At 49.8% G+C, this 17018-nt stretch overlaps 2 protein-coding genes and 1 long non-coding RNA gene across 3 annotated transcripts; 1 reads left to right on the top strand and 2 right to left on the bottom strand.

Moving 5' to 3' along the window:
- Positions 1-703: 703 nt before the first annotated feature.
- On the top strand, positions 704-4629 carry LOC120657024. The gene is made up of 2 exons (XR_005668060.1): positions 704-808; positions 4472-4629. It is a non-coding gene; the product is annotated as an uncharacterized LOC120657024 (long non-coding RNA).
- Positions 4630-5086: 457 nt separating this feature from the next.
- Positions 5087-6072, bottom strand: LOC120657023 (outer envelope membrane protein 7-like). Its single transcript, XM_039935269.1, has 2 exons — positions 5418-6072; positions 5087-5177 (listed from the first exon to the last, which is right to left on the bottom strand). The coding sequence occupies exon 1, from the start codon at positions 5885-5887 to the stop codon at positions 5549-5551; it is 339 nt and encodes a 112-aa protein (XP_039791203.1). The 5' UTR covers positions 5888-6072; the 3' UTR covers positions 5087-5177; positions 5418-5548.
- Positions 6073-15860: 9788 nt separating this feature from the next.
- Positions 15861-17018, bottom strand: LOC120657021. Its single transcript, XM_039935268.1, has one exon. The coding sequence runs from the start codon at positions 16810-16812 to the stop codon at positions 16249-16251; it is 564 nt and encodes a 187-aa protein (XP_039791202.1). The 5' UTR covers positions 16813-17018; the 3' UTR covers positions 15861-16248.

Raw genomic sequence — 17018 nt, 5'->3', positions numbered from 1 at the left:
CAACACTATAGAAGAGCAATTCTACACACCATTATCAATGGAAGCCTACCAAGAGTTTGAAGAACTTCAAAGCATCATCCAGGGAATACAAGTATCAGTAGATCGACAAGACACTTGGCACTACATATGGGGTTCCAACAAATATTCCTCCAAGCAGTTCTATAACTTTCAATTTAGAAACATCAAGCCACCAGACCCTTTTCTCTGGATATGGAAGTCCAAATGCAGCAACAAGTTGAGAGTCTTTTGTTGGCTTCTTTTAATGGACAGATTAAACACAAAGAACCTATTGAGAAGAAGGAGTTTTCATATCAATGGAGGAAATTATAGTTGTGTAATGTGTAATGAAAACATTGAAGAAACAGCATTTCACTTGTTCTTCAACTGCAACTTTGGTAGAGCTTGCTGGGGCAAGATTGGCATGCAATGGAATCAGAACCTTCCATTCTTCAGAATGATGAAGACAGCTCAAGAATTAAATAACAACAGTTTCTTCATGGAGATTTTTATTATAGCTTGCTGGAATATATGGAAACAGAGGAATGCTTTAATCAAGCTTATTAAAACGATAAAACGACGAAACGAATAGAGGGTAGATTTTAATGAAACGATGGACGTTTTAACGTTTAAACGGACGTTTTAAACGTTTAAACGTCGATTTCACAAGAGAAAACGTCGTGAAAACGTCATTTTAATAACAGGGGCTTTAATATTTGAGGGCATCAGGCCATCCATCAACTCATGGACCTTCCACTTCATTGAGGAGGCCAAGTTACAATCTCACAGATTAAAAGATAACAGTAGAGAGGTGTCGGTACCCTACAACTGGGGTACCCACTCCTACTGTGCCAAGACTCGCGTAGTTATCCGTAACTACGCCCTAAGGAGCTGAGCAGCCGGACTCCTGGGTTCCGACTCCATCTCACCGGACCAACGGTCCCGGACCCGCTTCCCGTTTGGGGACGGGTCCGGTGTCACCACGTGTCCCAGAGGTGGAAATGCTCAGCACCTGTGTCCACGTGCCATCCGGACTCCCGTAGATGGGTCCGGGACCTCCACGTGCCATACGGACTCCCGCAGATGGGTCCGGGACCTCCACGTGCCATCCGGACTCCCGCAGATGGGTCCGGGACCTCCACGTGCCTATCCGGACCCCCCGTGAGCTCTCGGCTCAGCTAGCTGCTCGGGAGGGGTCCGGAGCCGCCACATGTCACGCAGACGCGGGCGCGGGCGCAAGCCTTCCGCTGGAAGCTCCCTCACCCACCCGCATTAAGTGCGAGTGGTTGGGGCAGGCTCTGCTGCCGCTGGGCACGGGGCAGCTTTTGTCAGTCCACACTGTGGATCGCCAGTTACCGAGGCGGCTCGTCAGTTACCAAGGCAAGCATTGAAGACTCAGCGCTGCGCGCATGAGCGACGAGTCATGATGACCAGCTACTGACTGAAGTAACAGTGCACGCTGCTACAGTGGACTGAGTCAGTAGTTCGGCGCTTCATCATGACCTCGACGCGCGGCTGCAGAGGCTAGACTCTACTCTGACAGGACAACTCAAGACCATCCCTGGTCAGAAGCTACGCACGGAAGCCAACGACAAAGATCTCCGGATCTGAGGCATTGAAGGCCAAAGTGTAGTTTATAATACATCGCCGGGTCTACATGTCGGGGCCCCGCTCAGTGTACGTGCTCCCCTTGGACATATAAAAGGGAGAGCACGCCCGCTAGAACACAGGTTCACACACATGATCTCCACAATCCAGACTCAAGCTCTAGCGAACTTCTCACTCTTGTGGGAAGGCAATACAACACACAGTGGACGTAAGGTATTACGCTCCGGCGGCCCGAACCACTCTAAATCCTGTTGTGTTCATCGTGTTCTTGAGGAAGATTGATCTAAGACTAGCTAACCCCCGAGTACACACCCTCTGGGCTAGGGCGGGTGCCTTCCGCCACCCGGCTGTGGTTTGCAGCACCACGACATTTGGCGCGCCAGGTAGGGGGGCTAGCTGGTCGCATTTCATCATCTTCTTCGTCCCCATGGTTCGCGTGGACGACGTGGAGATGACGGAGGGGGTGGCGTCCTCCGCGCCACACGCCTCTCGTCTTCCTGCGCCAGGGGCAGCCGTGCCCGTGGAGCAGCCACCGTCGGCAGCGGTGCGCGCTGCACGTCGGCAAGAGTCAGGGCGCCCGTCAAGGGCCCCCTCACAAGCTGCGAGCGGCGGAGCGACAAATACCAGCTCGCAATATACCTCACTCATGAGAGGAAGCCCACTCCGGTCGCACTAAGCCGACTCTGGTGGCTCTCTCCGGCGGAAAGCCGACTCCGGTCGCACCCCCGACTCTACATCTCTGTAAGTCCTGCACTTAGAGGCCCAGCAGGGAATAAAATATTTTCCTTTGTAACTAGGTAGTACTTCCGTGTGGTCCAGTCCGGTGAGCCTCCCCCGTGGAGGGGTCCGGACCTCTGCGAACCAGGTTCAGGGAAGCGTACTCACCCTCCGGGGAGGTCCGGAGCCATGTAGCCGCTTAGCCTGGTTCCGTACCCTAAGCCTGCATGCTCTACCTCCCTAGGACGAGTACCGTAGTACCTAAGACTGGGGGCCCGGTGGTCCGGACAGCTCCGGCCTCATAAACCCGTGTTCTGGCTTACATCGCACATCTCATGTACATCTAGTTATAAAGGAAAAGTTTATTCTTAGTTCGCCTCTAAGGATGTTACATTCCAATTTCAATCTACGCATTCTGTTTGCGCTAACCCCCACGTGGCTTCTTACTCTTGTGCGGTGATTGTGGTCCGAATTGAGTTGGCTAGTTAGTGACTTAGCTCGAGACCCCTCATGGAAGAGAGGGGTTCGGACCCCTGGGAACCTGCAGGTTCAGGGAAGCGCACTCATTCTCCGGGGAGGTCCGGAGCCGTGTAGCCGCTTAGCCTGGTTCCGTACCCTAAGCCTGCACGCACCACCTCCTGTGAATGAGTGCCGTAGTACCTAGGACTGGGAACCTGGAGGTCCGGACTTTCTCTTAACCTAAAGGCCGGCCCCTTGAGCTCCGTTCACTGAACCTAGCTATCCATCTCAAAGGATTACAGCCAACAGGATTTGGGACCCGTGGGCACGCTACTAAGCATCTACCTTGAGTCATGTGCAGGTCCAAACGTGATGATGCAGCAGGTGACCCAAGGGATGGACGATGCAGGGCAAGACCCTTGCGGCGCGCACCGCTGGGTGCCAAAAGCAGCCAAGTTGCTCACAGTAGTGGCCCCACCTGCGGGTTCGTTGCCTCTCCCGAGGCGGGCCCGGGGGCCACTGTCGGTACCCTACAACTGGGGTACCCACTCCTACTGTGCCAAGACTCGCGTAGTTATCCGTAACTACGCCCTAAGGAGCTGAGCAGCCGGACTCCTGGGTTCCGACTCCATCTCACCGGACCAACGGTCCCGGACCCGCTTCCCGTTTGGGGACGGGTCCGGTGTCACCACGTGTCCCAGAGGTGGAAATGCTCAGCACCTGTGTCCACGTGCCATCCGGACTCCCGTAGATGGGTCCGGGACCTCCACGTGCCATCCGGACTCCCGCAGATGGGTCCGGGACCTCCACGTGCCATCCGGACTCCCGCAGATGGGTCCGGGACCTCCACGTGCCTATCCGGACCCCCCGTGAGCTCTCGGCTCAGCTAGCTGCTCGGGAGGGGTCCGGAGCCGCCACGTGTCACGCAGACGCGGGCGCGGGCGCAAGCCTTCCGCTGGAAGCTCCCTCACCCACCCGCATTAAGTGCGAGTGGTTGGGGCAGGCTCTGCTGCCGCTGGGCACGGGGCAGCTTTTGTCAGTCCACACTGTGGATCGCCAGTTATCGAGGCGGCTCGTCAGTTACCAAGGCAAGCATTGAAGACTCAGCGCTGCGCGCATGAGCGACGAGTCATGATGACCAGCTACTGACTGAAGCAACAGTGCACGCTGCTACAGTGGACTGAGTCAGTAGTTCGGCGCTTCATCATGACCTCGACGCGCGGCTGCAGAGGCTAGACTCTACTCTGACAGGACAACTCAAGACCATCCCTGGTCAGAAGCTACGCACGGAAGCCAACGACAAAGATCTCCGGATCTGAGGCATTGAAGGCCAAAGTGTAGTTTATAATACATCGCCGGGTCCACATGTCGGGGCCCCGCTCAGTGTACGTGCTCCCCTTGGACATATAAAAGGGAGAGCACGCCCGCTAGAACACAGGTTCACACACATGATCTCCACAATCCAGACTCAAGCTCTAGCGAACTTCTCACTCTTGTGGGAAGGCAATACAACACACAGTGGACGTAGGGTATTACGCTCCGGCGGCCCGAACCACTCTAAATCCTGCTGTGTTCATCGTGTTCTTGAGGAAGATTGATCTAAGACTAGCTAACCCCCGAGTACACACCCTCTGGGCTAGGGCGGGTGCCTTCCGCCACCCGGCTGTGGTTTGCAGCACCACGACAAGAGGACTTTCTAAATTGGGTCAATTCTGTACAGTAGCTACCATGTGTAGCATCTGAAGTTGTTTTTTTTTATGGGGATCATGCCATCCCCATGCTTTGTACAGCTTTTTACTTATTTTTTTTAATTTTAATATACTACCACAGTGGGGGTCTCCCCTGCTGTACAGTTCAAAAAAAAAGCATCAATAACATGTATAAACATAAAGGATCACATCAATAACACGTAAACACTAATATAATCACCAATCACATAGCTGAGCTACTATATGTGGATGACTGGATGCTGATATCAGAATTTGATTGTTGCAATTTGCATTGTGCCATTGTCCATGAGACATCATAAAAGTAACAAAGCATAGAAACAGAATTAAAGAGCAACAAAGTACTAGTGAGAAAGCATAGGCTTCCAAAACTTCTTCACCTGGAAAAAGTAGTAGTGCAGATAAATGATGATGCAAAAAATAGTGAACCTCTAGCATTTTCCCAGCAAATGGACATAACAAATCAGAAAAATTTTAAATAAGTAGTAATAGCACACAATCATCTTACACTAGCACGAATAAACCTGATGCAGCAAGCAGTCAGCAGTCACACAGACAAGCACCATCACAACAAGCCATCAACAATTCAACATGTACAAAATGGTAGCAAAAGGCCAAAAACTAATGCAGACACACCGGCAAACTTAGACGATTACTGAGATGCAGGTATTGGCAGGAACCAACCTTAGTTGCCCCTCGGTAGAGTGAGTCTACTTAGCGAACTGGCAGGACGCGGAGATCGATTGATCAATATGCATATCGAGAGTTGATGGTTGACCGCCGCCCCCCTTGTCCTGTCCTGGAGGCTCCCCGGCCGGGGAGGCAAAGGGGATTGCTATCGTCACCCTTTCTCCCGGTGTATGTGAAAGAGAAAAAGTGACGAACTTTTTTTCTTTTCGGTTGGTTGTACTGATATTATATGGTCCAAACTTTGCATCATCCATGACGAAAATAAGCTCCACAATCACAGAACAGATTCACAGAACCAACAGGCAACAGCATACTATTCAGAAGGGTAACCGGACACGGGAGCATCCCCTTCACTCGGCCTTGTCGTCATCGGCGGCGGCGGCGGCCTCCTCCACCTTCTCCTCCAGCTCGGCCACCTTCTCCTCCACCACGGCGGGGGCCGGCGGCGCGGACGGCTCCTCTGGCGCTGGCGCCTTCTCCTCCTCCGCCTCGGCCGCGGCCGAGGCGGGGGCCTCCTCCTGATCGGGGTCGCGGGCGGGGTCGGTCTTGCGGGAGACGGCGCCGCGGAGGCGGTCGAGGAAGGGCCTGAACGCGGTCTCCACGGTGACCCACGCGAGCGCGAGACCCCCGGCGACGATCACCGCCGTCTTGAGGGCGCCGCCCTCGCGCGCTCCTCCTCCCTTCGCCATGGGTGCTCGCGGGCCGCTGGTGACGGATGGGTGGGGCGGGTGGCGTGACGCGCGTGCGCCGTGCGATGGGCGTTTGCTGGCCGCGCTCGGGGTTTGGGGGTTTTTGTGCGCGAGCGGGGGTGGCGGCAGGGGCAAGCCGACGGAGGGGAGGGGAAAGCTTTTCGGCTTGCGCTGTACTGCACGAAAGGGAAAGCCCGAGGAATAGGACAAGCCGGGGGGAGGGGAGGCGTGTGGCTCGTGAGCCGTGGCCTGCGCCCTGCGGTGGGTGGCCGCTCCCTGATTGCCGCCCGCCTTGTGTGGCTGTGCCCATGGGCTGGGTGTGAGGACAACACCATGAAAGTTAATTCCAAAATATGTTTACATAGATAATTTTCAAAAAATAAATACCAAGGGATGTGCCAAGTACGCTAAAAACGATGGGTAATAGCACACAAAGATGGCTATAACTCACTCGTCCAGGATCCGATCCTACCGAAATTTTTTCCTAGGCTTGCCTAGTCTTAGGTCAACACCATGAAAGGAAATTCCGAAAAATGGTTACTTAGGGAATTGTTGAAAAATAAATACCAAGGGATGTGCCAAGTAAGCCAAAAACGATGAGTAATAGCACACGAAAACAGGCATAACTCACTCGTTCGGGCTCTGATCCTACCGAATTTTTTTTCTAGGCTTGCCTAGGCTTAGGACAACAGCATGAAAGTCAATTCCAAAAATGTTTTCATAGATAATTTTCCAAAAATAAATTCCAATGGATGTGCCAAGTACGAAAAAAACGGGGTAATAGCACACAAAGACGGACATAACTCACTCGTCCGGGGTCCGATCCTACCAAAAAAAATTTCTAAGCTTGCCTAGTCTTAGGTCAACACCGTGAAAGGAAATTCCAAAAAATGGTTACTAAGAGAATTTTCAAAATAATAAATACCAAGGGATGTGCCAAGTATGCAAAAAACGATGGGTAATAGCACACAAAAACGAGCATAACTCACTCGTCCGGGGTCCGATCCTACCGAAATTTTTTTCTAGGCTTGCCTAGTCTTAGGTCAATGCTGTGAAAAGAAATTCCAAAAAATGGTTACTTAGAGAATTGTCGAAAAATAAATATCAAGGGATGTGCCAAGTACGCAATAAACGATGGGCATAACTCACTCGTCCGGGTCCGATCCTACCGACATGTGCGACAATCTCATTGTGAAAGGAACGCGCCCCCTCCCGCCCCCGGAGATGAGGATGGTTACGGAGCATCTGCGCCGGGATCTCGATGTCTTCAGATCCCGCGACCTGTCCATCCACGAGTCCGACTCCACCGACGACTCCTCAGGTTCGTCTGACGCCTCGGACTCCACCGACGAGTCCACCTCAGGTTCGTCTGACGCCTCCGACTCCACCGACGAGTCCACCTCAGGTTCGTCTGATGCCTCCGACTCCACCGACGAGTCCACCTCAGGTTCGTCTTAGGCACAAATGTATAGTGTTTGCCTGCGTTTCTTATGTGAGGGAGAATTCTGGCTTAACGAGTTGCTGCTAAGACTTGGTCATAGTGAGTTTGGATGGTGAGACTACTGATGATATGTACTCGAATTATATTGCTTGTTAATCAATACTCTGAATACTCTGTTAATATGTACTTCGCCATAGAGTACTGATGATATAGGTCGTGATTGTTTGTGTTAATTGTTTATCCTTGTAGGATGTGCAATTGCTTCTCTGAAAGATATATTTTACTAGAACAGTAGTTCCTTCTGATATGCTATGTAGATATTGCATTGTTGCTCATCAGTCTTTTGTCCATTTAATTGTTGCTCTTTAAAACTTACAGTAGCACCATTTCCATTTGAATGGAATGATTCCAAAATGCAATTGACTATTTTCAAGGAACTATATTCACTACCTGTGAGTTTGAAAAGTATACAATGTGGTATGTATACTCTGTTAGAAATGTGAAAGACTCCGCATAATACAACTTGTCCTAGTTTATATCATTATATATGCTATAATAATTCCATCATCTGAAATAATAAAATTGGAAAGATTCAGATCTGAGAATAATTGTTTATTTTGGATGATCATAGGATTCAATACTATATATTAAGCTTGTTGAATTATGACAATGCATACTTTTGGAACATTCTAGAATATTTTGGAAAGCATAAAAGAGAAGATATTTGTCATGGAAGAATCTGGAATTGTTTCTTCATGGCAAAGTAAAGAAGAGTCTAGAACCTAGATATTTATGTATGGTAAGAAATATCTAGATATTAGGATAAGTATGAAAATGTTCTAGAGTTGCATATTTTGATTAGAATAGTGTGGAATGTTGCCACGTGGCAACATCCTGAGGTCGTGTACTGTAACAATCCAAAAATTAGAATTAAAATAAAAAAATTTCTTACACATGGCCCCCACCTGTCATTCTCTCTCCCTCTCTTCTCCCTGTGCCGCACAGTTCGCGGTATGGCGCTCCGAGGTCTTCCGAAGCTCCCCCACTGTGCGTTGCCGTCGTGGAGGACGATCCCGTTTTCCCGGCCGGTGTCGTCGCCAAGTCGTCCACGACGCCTTACCGAGCTCGCCACCTGCCTCACTCCCGTTTACGCCTCGCTCTCCTCTCCTTCTCCTTCCTCAGTTTCGCCATGGACGACGCATGAAGCTGCTCGCGCTCGTCGGCCCGATTCGCGAGCTCCTCTCCATAGCTTCCAAATCCACTTCACCCGAAGCTCGTCTACCTTCCTAGCTTCCTCCTCGAGCCCTCCTTCGCGAGCCCCCTCGACCAGTGCACCGGAAATCATTGGTTTTGCGGCCGCCGGTCACCAGTGAGCTTGAGATCCACCTCAACGCCGACAACCCACCTCCGGCCGTGGTTTTCTTCGTCCAGTAGCTCAAATCGAACCTAGGTGAGGCACTGATGCTTGTGCTCTCCACGTTCCCTCGCGTTCGCATGCTTTCCACGCTCGTTCTCGACCACGTCGCCGCCGGCCGAACAGCTTGCCGCCGCCGCACGGCGCGTGCCACCCCTCCCTCAAGTGCCATTTGAGTCCTAGGTAGCATGGCAAGGTTGCCATGGTGTGAGTGTGTAGGTGTGTCATGGTGAGTCATAGAATAGCCACATAAAGAGTGTAAGTGTTATCTTGTGTTGTATGATGTTGAGTTATGAATAAAGGTTTGAATTCCCTTGTAAATGTTAGTCTCCTAGTTTTTAAGTACTTAGTGTATAAGTTGTGATCTATCGTAGGTTGTCTCTGCCATCCGGGATCACAAAGGGTCTGAGCTTCATCGTAGGAAGGCTCCGCCTCCCGGAAGGCAGCTTCATCTGTTGGTAGGCTCTGCCACCCGGAAGCGAGAAGACGGCTTTGCCGTCGAATGGACCTTATACACTAAGTAGCTAGAAATTGAAAAGGCTAACCGACTCTAAAGTGAGTTTGTGTGTCTTAGGTGTAGGTTCTCTGCATAGTGGGTATTAGGGTCACCTCGGTTCCCAACAAAGCTTGATGGACATTATTTCTCATGGTTACCATATCAATTTGACATTGGAACTATCCTCCTACGTGTTTGAGGTTAAGAGTGGACACTGATGATATGTACCCGAATTACATTGCCTGTTAATCAATACTCTGATGGTAGCATCATGTCCGTGACTAGTGCATTGAATTTTGCTTTAAACTTGTTATTTGTCAGCTTGTATTCCTTAACTAGAGTATATTGCCTGTTAATCAATACTCTGATGGTAGCATCATGTCCGTGACTAGTGCATTGAATTTTTCTTTAAACTTGTTATTTGTCAGCTTGTATTCCTTAACTAGAGCACACCATCTTTCTTCAAATTCTGATGGTAGCATCATGTCCGTGACTAGCGCATTGAATTTTGCTTTGAACCCACAGTGCTTGGAATATTAATTCCAATTTTCGATTTTGCATTCCTTAGAACATGCCATTGGCACCATCTATGATTAGAGTGCGGCCAAGTTGTTTTCAGAGCTGCTTCCATTGCTGATGCTTGATCTGGAACATGAGAACATCAAAACCCTATTAGATAGGTCAACATTTCCGGAATGATAAGTACGTGTAGTGATAACTGATTTGGTCACAGCAAAAATAACAGACTAACCAGTTAATATTATTTATAGCTTCACATTCCCCATAACTCTAGCAAAACTGGAGAAAACCCATTCAAATGCTTCTGTAGTTTCAGCTGACATTAGAACACCAGCAAATACAACTGTCTGGAAGTGGTTGTTGGCTCCAACAAATAAGCCAAACGGCATCTTATAAAGATTTGTTAATGCTACCACATCGCCGAAATGTGAATAGTCAACTTTGTTCTTGCTTGAGCACCACAACATATTCGTTATTATTCCTTCACTATCAACATCTAAAGCAACAAAAAGTGTAGGGTCTGTCATTTTGAGTTGTTCTAAAACTGCAACTGTTTTGCCAATGTCATCTTTCAATTTCTCCTGAGCAAGTCGTGCACAGAGCGATTTCACTGTTCCTTTCCTGAATTCTGGCATCAAACTTAAGTTTGCATCGTTATTAAGAATGCTGCAAACTTTTCACATGCTTACATTATTCTCCCTCAGATTCTTGACAAATAACTTTGTCGATGGGTCTATATCCCCGTGTGATTTCCACTGCTGCTTCTCATGATATCCTTTCTGATAGTGAATGGTTATGCTCTGCAATGAATGTGCTGATGAACCATCCATGATCTTCAGTTCGATGTAGGCGCACCCTTGCTCTGCACCCTGTCCTGCATGAGGCAGCATTCATTTTCTTTTCAAAGCCTGCAGACAAAATCTATATTAGTTGAAGACCTATTGAAATAATGTCACAGCTTTAGGTTTAACGAAAAGTTAAAGCCGTTTATTACATTCTAGAAACATACCTCACATGAACATACAAAATCAGCCCATAACATATATTGCTGATCATTTTCTCTGGATTTGCCACATCTAATACCGAAGCCAATCTCCCGGGAATACATGTTGTATAACTCTTTAGCTTCTTCGTAAGAGTTGAAAGTTGTTCCTGTAGCTAGATAGAAAATATGAGGATGCCTCCTTGTGTTAGACATCTGAATAGCCCAGGTTATTGCACTCTGCTCTCCAGGGGAAATTCTATAATTTGGTCCTGACCTCCCTCCTCTTTTCCTGACCCATAAAGGAAAAAATAATTACTAATCAGCTATACTAGCTATCATATGGTTGCTCGACGCAATAGTGCTGGATCTTTTTACCTCTTACGGTAAGCAACATGATTGAACGTCTGGCTGGATCTTTTTTACCTTTTACCTTGTACGGGAGTATTAACTCTGCATGTAAAAGAAGGGTGAGATAATCATCTTACAAATATATGTTGTCAAACTTTGATGAAAAAATAAGTTTCTGAAAATCGCATATGCAAACAAGCACAACTTTTCACAGAGAATAATCATTTTAAGCACTGCAGTCTTAAACAGGTTTCCTTTTTCGGTGAACTTCCTCTCTGTATTGTCTAGTATGCACTGTAAATCTTTCTAAGCACGGTTGTAGTAGAGAAATGATGTTGTAGGCAGTCCACCATAATAAAAGTATATTTGTTTTTTGAGGCTTTTACATGTGTGCCATTAAAAAAGATGGCCTACTCGTCGAAGGCACTAAAAAGTTCAATCTCTCATCTATATCCAAGTTCAACTTTCTTTTTTCTCTCACGCCATTCCGTCCACTTCTCTGCTTAATGGTGTCAAACTGTGTTGAAAAAAGTCCAAAATGCCCTCATATAGGAACCAGCCCGTCAGTTTTGTTCATCCCTCGGTCAGCGCTGCGCGAGCGCGTGTAGCTCGCCGCCGGCCGCGTGTAGGCGCATATAGCTTGCCGCTGGTCATCCCCCAGCTGCCGAGGGCGCGGGCAGGAGCGCCGAGGAGCTCCGCCCCAGACGCCGGGAGCGCGGGCGAGCCCTGCCCGGACCGCGGGGACTATATATCGCTCGCGCAATAAACTTGAGTTCCATCGCCTGAAGGCCAGCAAAAATCAGCTCATAACGCTTTCATCCGACTGGGCCTTGACACGTATCACTAAAATATTAGGTTCTGTCACTACTCCGGCGCTCCCCATCGCCGCCGGTTCAAAATAGCTATCACCATCGGTTTTGGGGGGCGTTGGATTTAATTTGTTGGTGATGGACAGGGCCATCACCGCCGGTTTCAGACCCGACGGTAACAGTCCGAACCATCACTGCCGGTTTGAGACCTGGCGGTGATGCCCCGTTAGGAAATAAAAAAACAGGCTGCGCTGCTGCCATTGATGCTCGCCGTGCCGCTCGCCGCTCGCCACGCCGCTGCAGCCGACGCTCGCCGCGCTGGTGCAGCCGCCGTCGCAGCGCCGCGCCGCTGCCGCTCGTCGCTTCCCGCGCTGCTGCTGCCGCCGTCGCAGCACCGCGGGCAAGGCCAGGGCGGCCGCGGCCAGTCCCTACCTGCGGGGGGAAGAGAGGGGAGGCGAGGTTAGGGGCAGTTGTGAAACGTGAGGAGGAGAGGGGACGGGCACCGCACCTCACGGAGTTCGATTCGCACGGCACCGCGCCAGATCTCGCCGCTCCCGCCGCCACCGCACTCGCCGCTCCCGCCGCCACTGCACGCACACCGTGAGCCACCGCCGCCTCAGATCCGGTAGGGAAGCAGGGGAGAAAGGCCGGCGATGCGTTGGGGCAAGACAGGCGCCGCCGTGGCCATGCCCGCCGGCAGTCACGCGCCACCGCGCATCCGCAGCCCAATCCCCGCAGCTGAGCGCCGCCGCAGCCCGCACTGGCGGGGAGGAGGAGGGGAGGGAGGCCGGAGATGGGGATGGGAGGGAGGAGAGGGGAGAAGGCCGGGGGAGAGGAGCTCGGAGGGGGAGACCGGGAGAGGAGCTCGGAGGGAGCAGTGGAGAGAGGATAAGGTCCGCGCGGGGGAGGAGGAAAAAAAATCTAAGGACTGGAGAGAGAGGGGGTGCGGAGAATGAAAAAAAATAGATGGAGAACACATCACCGCCGGGTCATATTACAACCCGGCGGTGATGCTTACACATCATCGCCGGTTCGTAATACGACCCGGCGGTGGTGCTTACATATCATCGCCGGTTCGTAATACGACCCGGCGGTGAGAGCATCACCGCCGGGTCGTATTACGAACCGGCGATGATATGTAAGCATCACCGTCGGGTCCATTTGGAACCGACAATGATAGACTATCACCGCCGGTTCGAAACAAACCGACGGTGATGGGGCGTTAGCGATGATGTATTCTGTAGTAATACCTTGATACGTGTAGCTTGTTAAAATATTGGGCCCTGTACTACTAACCCTTGATAGCGCATGGAGTGGTAGCATAAAGGCGCATGCATGCGATAGTGACACTGTGACAGTGACACACTCACCCATGTATGCTGCAGCGTAACAGATTTGCTATATGTATTGTTTAACTTTTTTTCCCTCCTTTGCTCTTCTTTCTTACTATTTCCTTGCTTATAGTTTTTTACTTTGCTTTCTTCTTTTGCTGCGCATGAACGTTAATCATTCCTATAGTATTTTTTGTTGCTTTTCTTCTTCTTTTCTATTTCTTTTCCTGTGCAATCTTATTCCTTTTTCTTCCGTCTAATTCTCTCTCATGATATTTATTTATTTATTTATTTATTTCTCATTCTTTCTTTTTACTTGTTTCTTTATCTGAACCTCATGCAGATATTCATGATTCAAATTGTAATTCAATATTTGTTTCTAGTAATTTTCGCACGTGCTACAAATGGATTCGCCTAAAGAATTAAAGTGGGCTCTAATGGGTGAATCGGCGCCGTGACATATCGCGCAAGTTACAATTTCATCTTCCCTCGTCTGAAGGAAGCGATATGTTACAATTTCATCTTCCATCGTGTGAAGGAATCGTGCAGGCCCACAAAGTAAATAGGCTCAGGTTGTGTCAGAATAGATCAGATTGTAGGCTCACATCACGTTTGCGCATGTGCACGGAGGGAGGCGTGCACAAGCAGCGCATCATGCATGCGAGTCTAATGGAAGTTCACTTACCATCTAAAAGAGAAACAATGGTTTCTATTTGTCTTTTCTTAGTATTTCATTTTGTTGCCTGCATTTTTTGAACGTATCTTTTCCTCGTAACCTTTTTCTATTTCTTCCCTACATTTTTTCTTTTTCTTTTTCTTTATTTCTCCTTCCAACCATCAGCATGTAATATTTTTTCCTTCATGTAACTTGTTCAATGTAGAATCATTTGTTCTTTATGTAAAATTATTTATCTGAGTGTAACTGATTTGTTCCCAACATCAAATTATTTGTTCGCTTTGTAGATTAAATTATTCCGTAACGTTGACTCATTTGTTCGTGATATCTTTTCATTATATATATCGTATAGAATTAAATATCCGTGATGTGTAATATTTTGTTCGTAGTACATTATTATTTGTTTTTTACATTTAGCTTTTTTGTTCATGAAAATATTTATTTGTTCGTGCTGCTAAATTATTTGTTCCCAGGATCTGAAGTTTATTATTTAGTTTTAGAAAAATGTGTTTAAAAAATATCGTGCAAATATAGGCAAGTGTGATCTCGTTTTGAAGATCTTGGCATAAGAAAGATAATGGTGCAATCAAAATTTAATTTAGATGCTCGGTTTAATAGTTATAGTTTTTTTAATTTTGAATTTACATGCATGTGGATGACATCACTATTGTTGTCCACTTCAATTTGCATGCATAGATTTAGTGGGCAATATAGATACATGCTTAACTATTGGGCTGACCCATCTAAAATCGTGTTCAGGTGATGGCTGGCGCCACTATCGCCTGAAGCCATGTTTAACCGCGCCCTGACCGGACGTCGCAGGCGAGCTGACGGCCTCACACAATTCTGGGAAGTGGGAACGCGGCCGGCACTAGAGGTGGCAGAACCCAGCTATGGAGGAACAAGAGAAGACTCCCTCCATTCTTTCCCCTTGCGATGAAAGCAGCAGCTGAGATGGGAACAAGGAACAAGAGTAGAAGAAGAGCAGCACTTTTTTTTTTATCTCTGTGGAGTGTGAACAAGCTGACACTGACAAGGCCTCCCCCCTCCTCTGCTGCTGCTGCTTGTACTATTGGAAAGCATGTTTTAAATCTCCGGCTATAGCTTTCGCTATCTCCGGCTATAGCTGTTTAGAGAGATTTAGCTAAGTTTTTTCATGTATAATTTAGCTCTTAGCTGCCGCTATAACCCGCTATAGCCGGCTATAGTCTGTTTTTAAACATAGATAGCTAAATGGCTTAACCCGCTATTTAAAACATTGCTGGAAAGACGAGAACGGGCCCGGCCATCATCCCGCTACATATACGTCCGCATGTGAAACAAGAAGTGATGGGCCGGATTTAGCAAAGGCCGCGAAGAGTTTTAGGAATCGGTGGCCCGGCCTGATAAGAAAGCGTCGGTGGCGAGATTGGGTCACGCGTTCCATTGGACCGCGCCGCCGGCCGCCGGATTTATTCTCATGGGCGCGCCGCCACTCATTTCTTCCCATTGGACCTTTGCCGAACCATCCCATTTTCTCAGGGTGCTCGGTGAACCTGCAGGGCCCATCGGGCTCGTTGTCGTAGGTGACAGAATTGACCGTCTACCAGTCCACATGCGACGCTTCACCTTCTCGTCTGCTTCCTCCTCGGCTACTCCCGGTAGACAAACACAGGGAATGGTCGCGTCGTCCTAGAAACGAAATTGGAGCGGAATCGGTGCTCGGAACCACGTCTCGAGGGCCGTGTCAACCCTTGCTACGACGAATGTTTTGCGTTCTAGCGAGATGCATTCAGCTGTCAAACTGAATCGCTGATATTTGCATTGGCAACCATTCTTCGAAACTTCTTTTCCAGCTGTTTTCCAGCGAACGCGTGCACCGACACCGATAGGCGATAAAAGATTGGTTGGTAGCCAGCCAGCCACTGAAAAGACCCATCAGATCTGAGCTGAAACTCTGGAGGCCATCTTCTCAAGGTCAAGAACAGAGGAGCACGACTTTGCATTAGTTTTATTTACCGCGTGGGGCAAAAAGGCAATACAAAGATCAACCAAACATTTTACATTTACAATCTCCAGCGAACCCAAAAAGAACGTAAAGAACGAGCATACAAATTCACCTCTACAGGGGCACTAGATCTACACAGAACGGGACGGCAACGCTACAATTCACTTGAACCATTCATCAACTTCAACTCACCGGGCTAATTTTTGTTCCCACTTGTATTCGTATCGCGATATCTTCACCATCGGTCTCACGCACCTGGAATCTGAATCCTCTCCTTCTTCTTGGGCATCCCCATTTGGATTAGATCTCATGGAGACCGGTGGCGACGGCCGTCCGCAGCCGGCGGCGACGCTGCCTAGTGCGCCATGGCGTGGCCGTTGAGGTGGAAGCTCTGCCTCTGCGCGTAGGCGAAGGCCGCCGCCGGCTTGCAGTGGGCGCTGTGCTGCGGCGCCGCCGACGGCAGCGACTGCTTCTGCGTGGTGGGGAGCGAGTGCGAGGACATGACGAGGCGCCGGACGCCGGCGCGCATCTTGTAGAGGATGTGGCCCCAGCTGCCGCGGCTCTGGCGGCCGAGCGCGGCGACCTCCTCCTCGTTCATCTCGAGGTCCCCCGCGAAGCCGGGCTTCTTGGAGAGCAGCCAGCCGACGCCCCACTTCCACCACTGCCTCAGGGAGCCGCCGCCGGCCGCGAACGCGGCGCCGAGCGACGGCGCCGACTTGGAGCGCCGGAACGCCCACTCGGCCGACGCGGAGGAGATGGGCTGGATCTTGCCGGAGAAGGAGGAGAGCCGCTTCCTCAGGCCCATGAGGTGGCTCTCCTTGCCGCCGCCGAGGCCGCCCTGGAAGGTGGGCAGCTCGTCCTTGAGCGGCCTGGTCGGCAGGAACCTCGTCTTCTGGATGCTCTCCAGGATGGTGGCCATGGCCGGCGCCTCAGCCAAGCGAAGCAAAGAAAGCACGCGAGAGAGAAGAGGGAAAAGAGCAGACAAGCTCAAGCCGTCACGGGTCAATGGCCTTCTCCTCCTCTTCTCTTCTCCAGATCTCTCCCCCACTTCTTTTGGTGTGGACAGGGGGGTGGAGGAGGAAGGCGAGGTATGTGTATGTGATGGCCACAGCAGCCGCGGCCCCG

Source organism: Panicum virgatum, chromosome 1N, assembly GCF_016808335.1.
Source record: "Panicum virgatum strain AP13 chromosome 1N, P.virgatum_v5, whole genome shotgun sequence".
NCBI lineage: Eukaryota > Viridiplantae > Streptophyta > Magnoliopsida > Poales > Poaceae > Panicum > Panicum virgatum.
The sequence above is the reverse complement of the archived record's forward strand: the minus strand, read 5'-3'. Positions and strand labels throughout refer to the sequence as shown.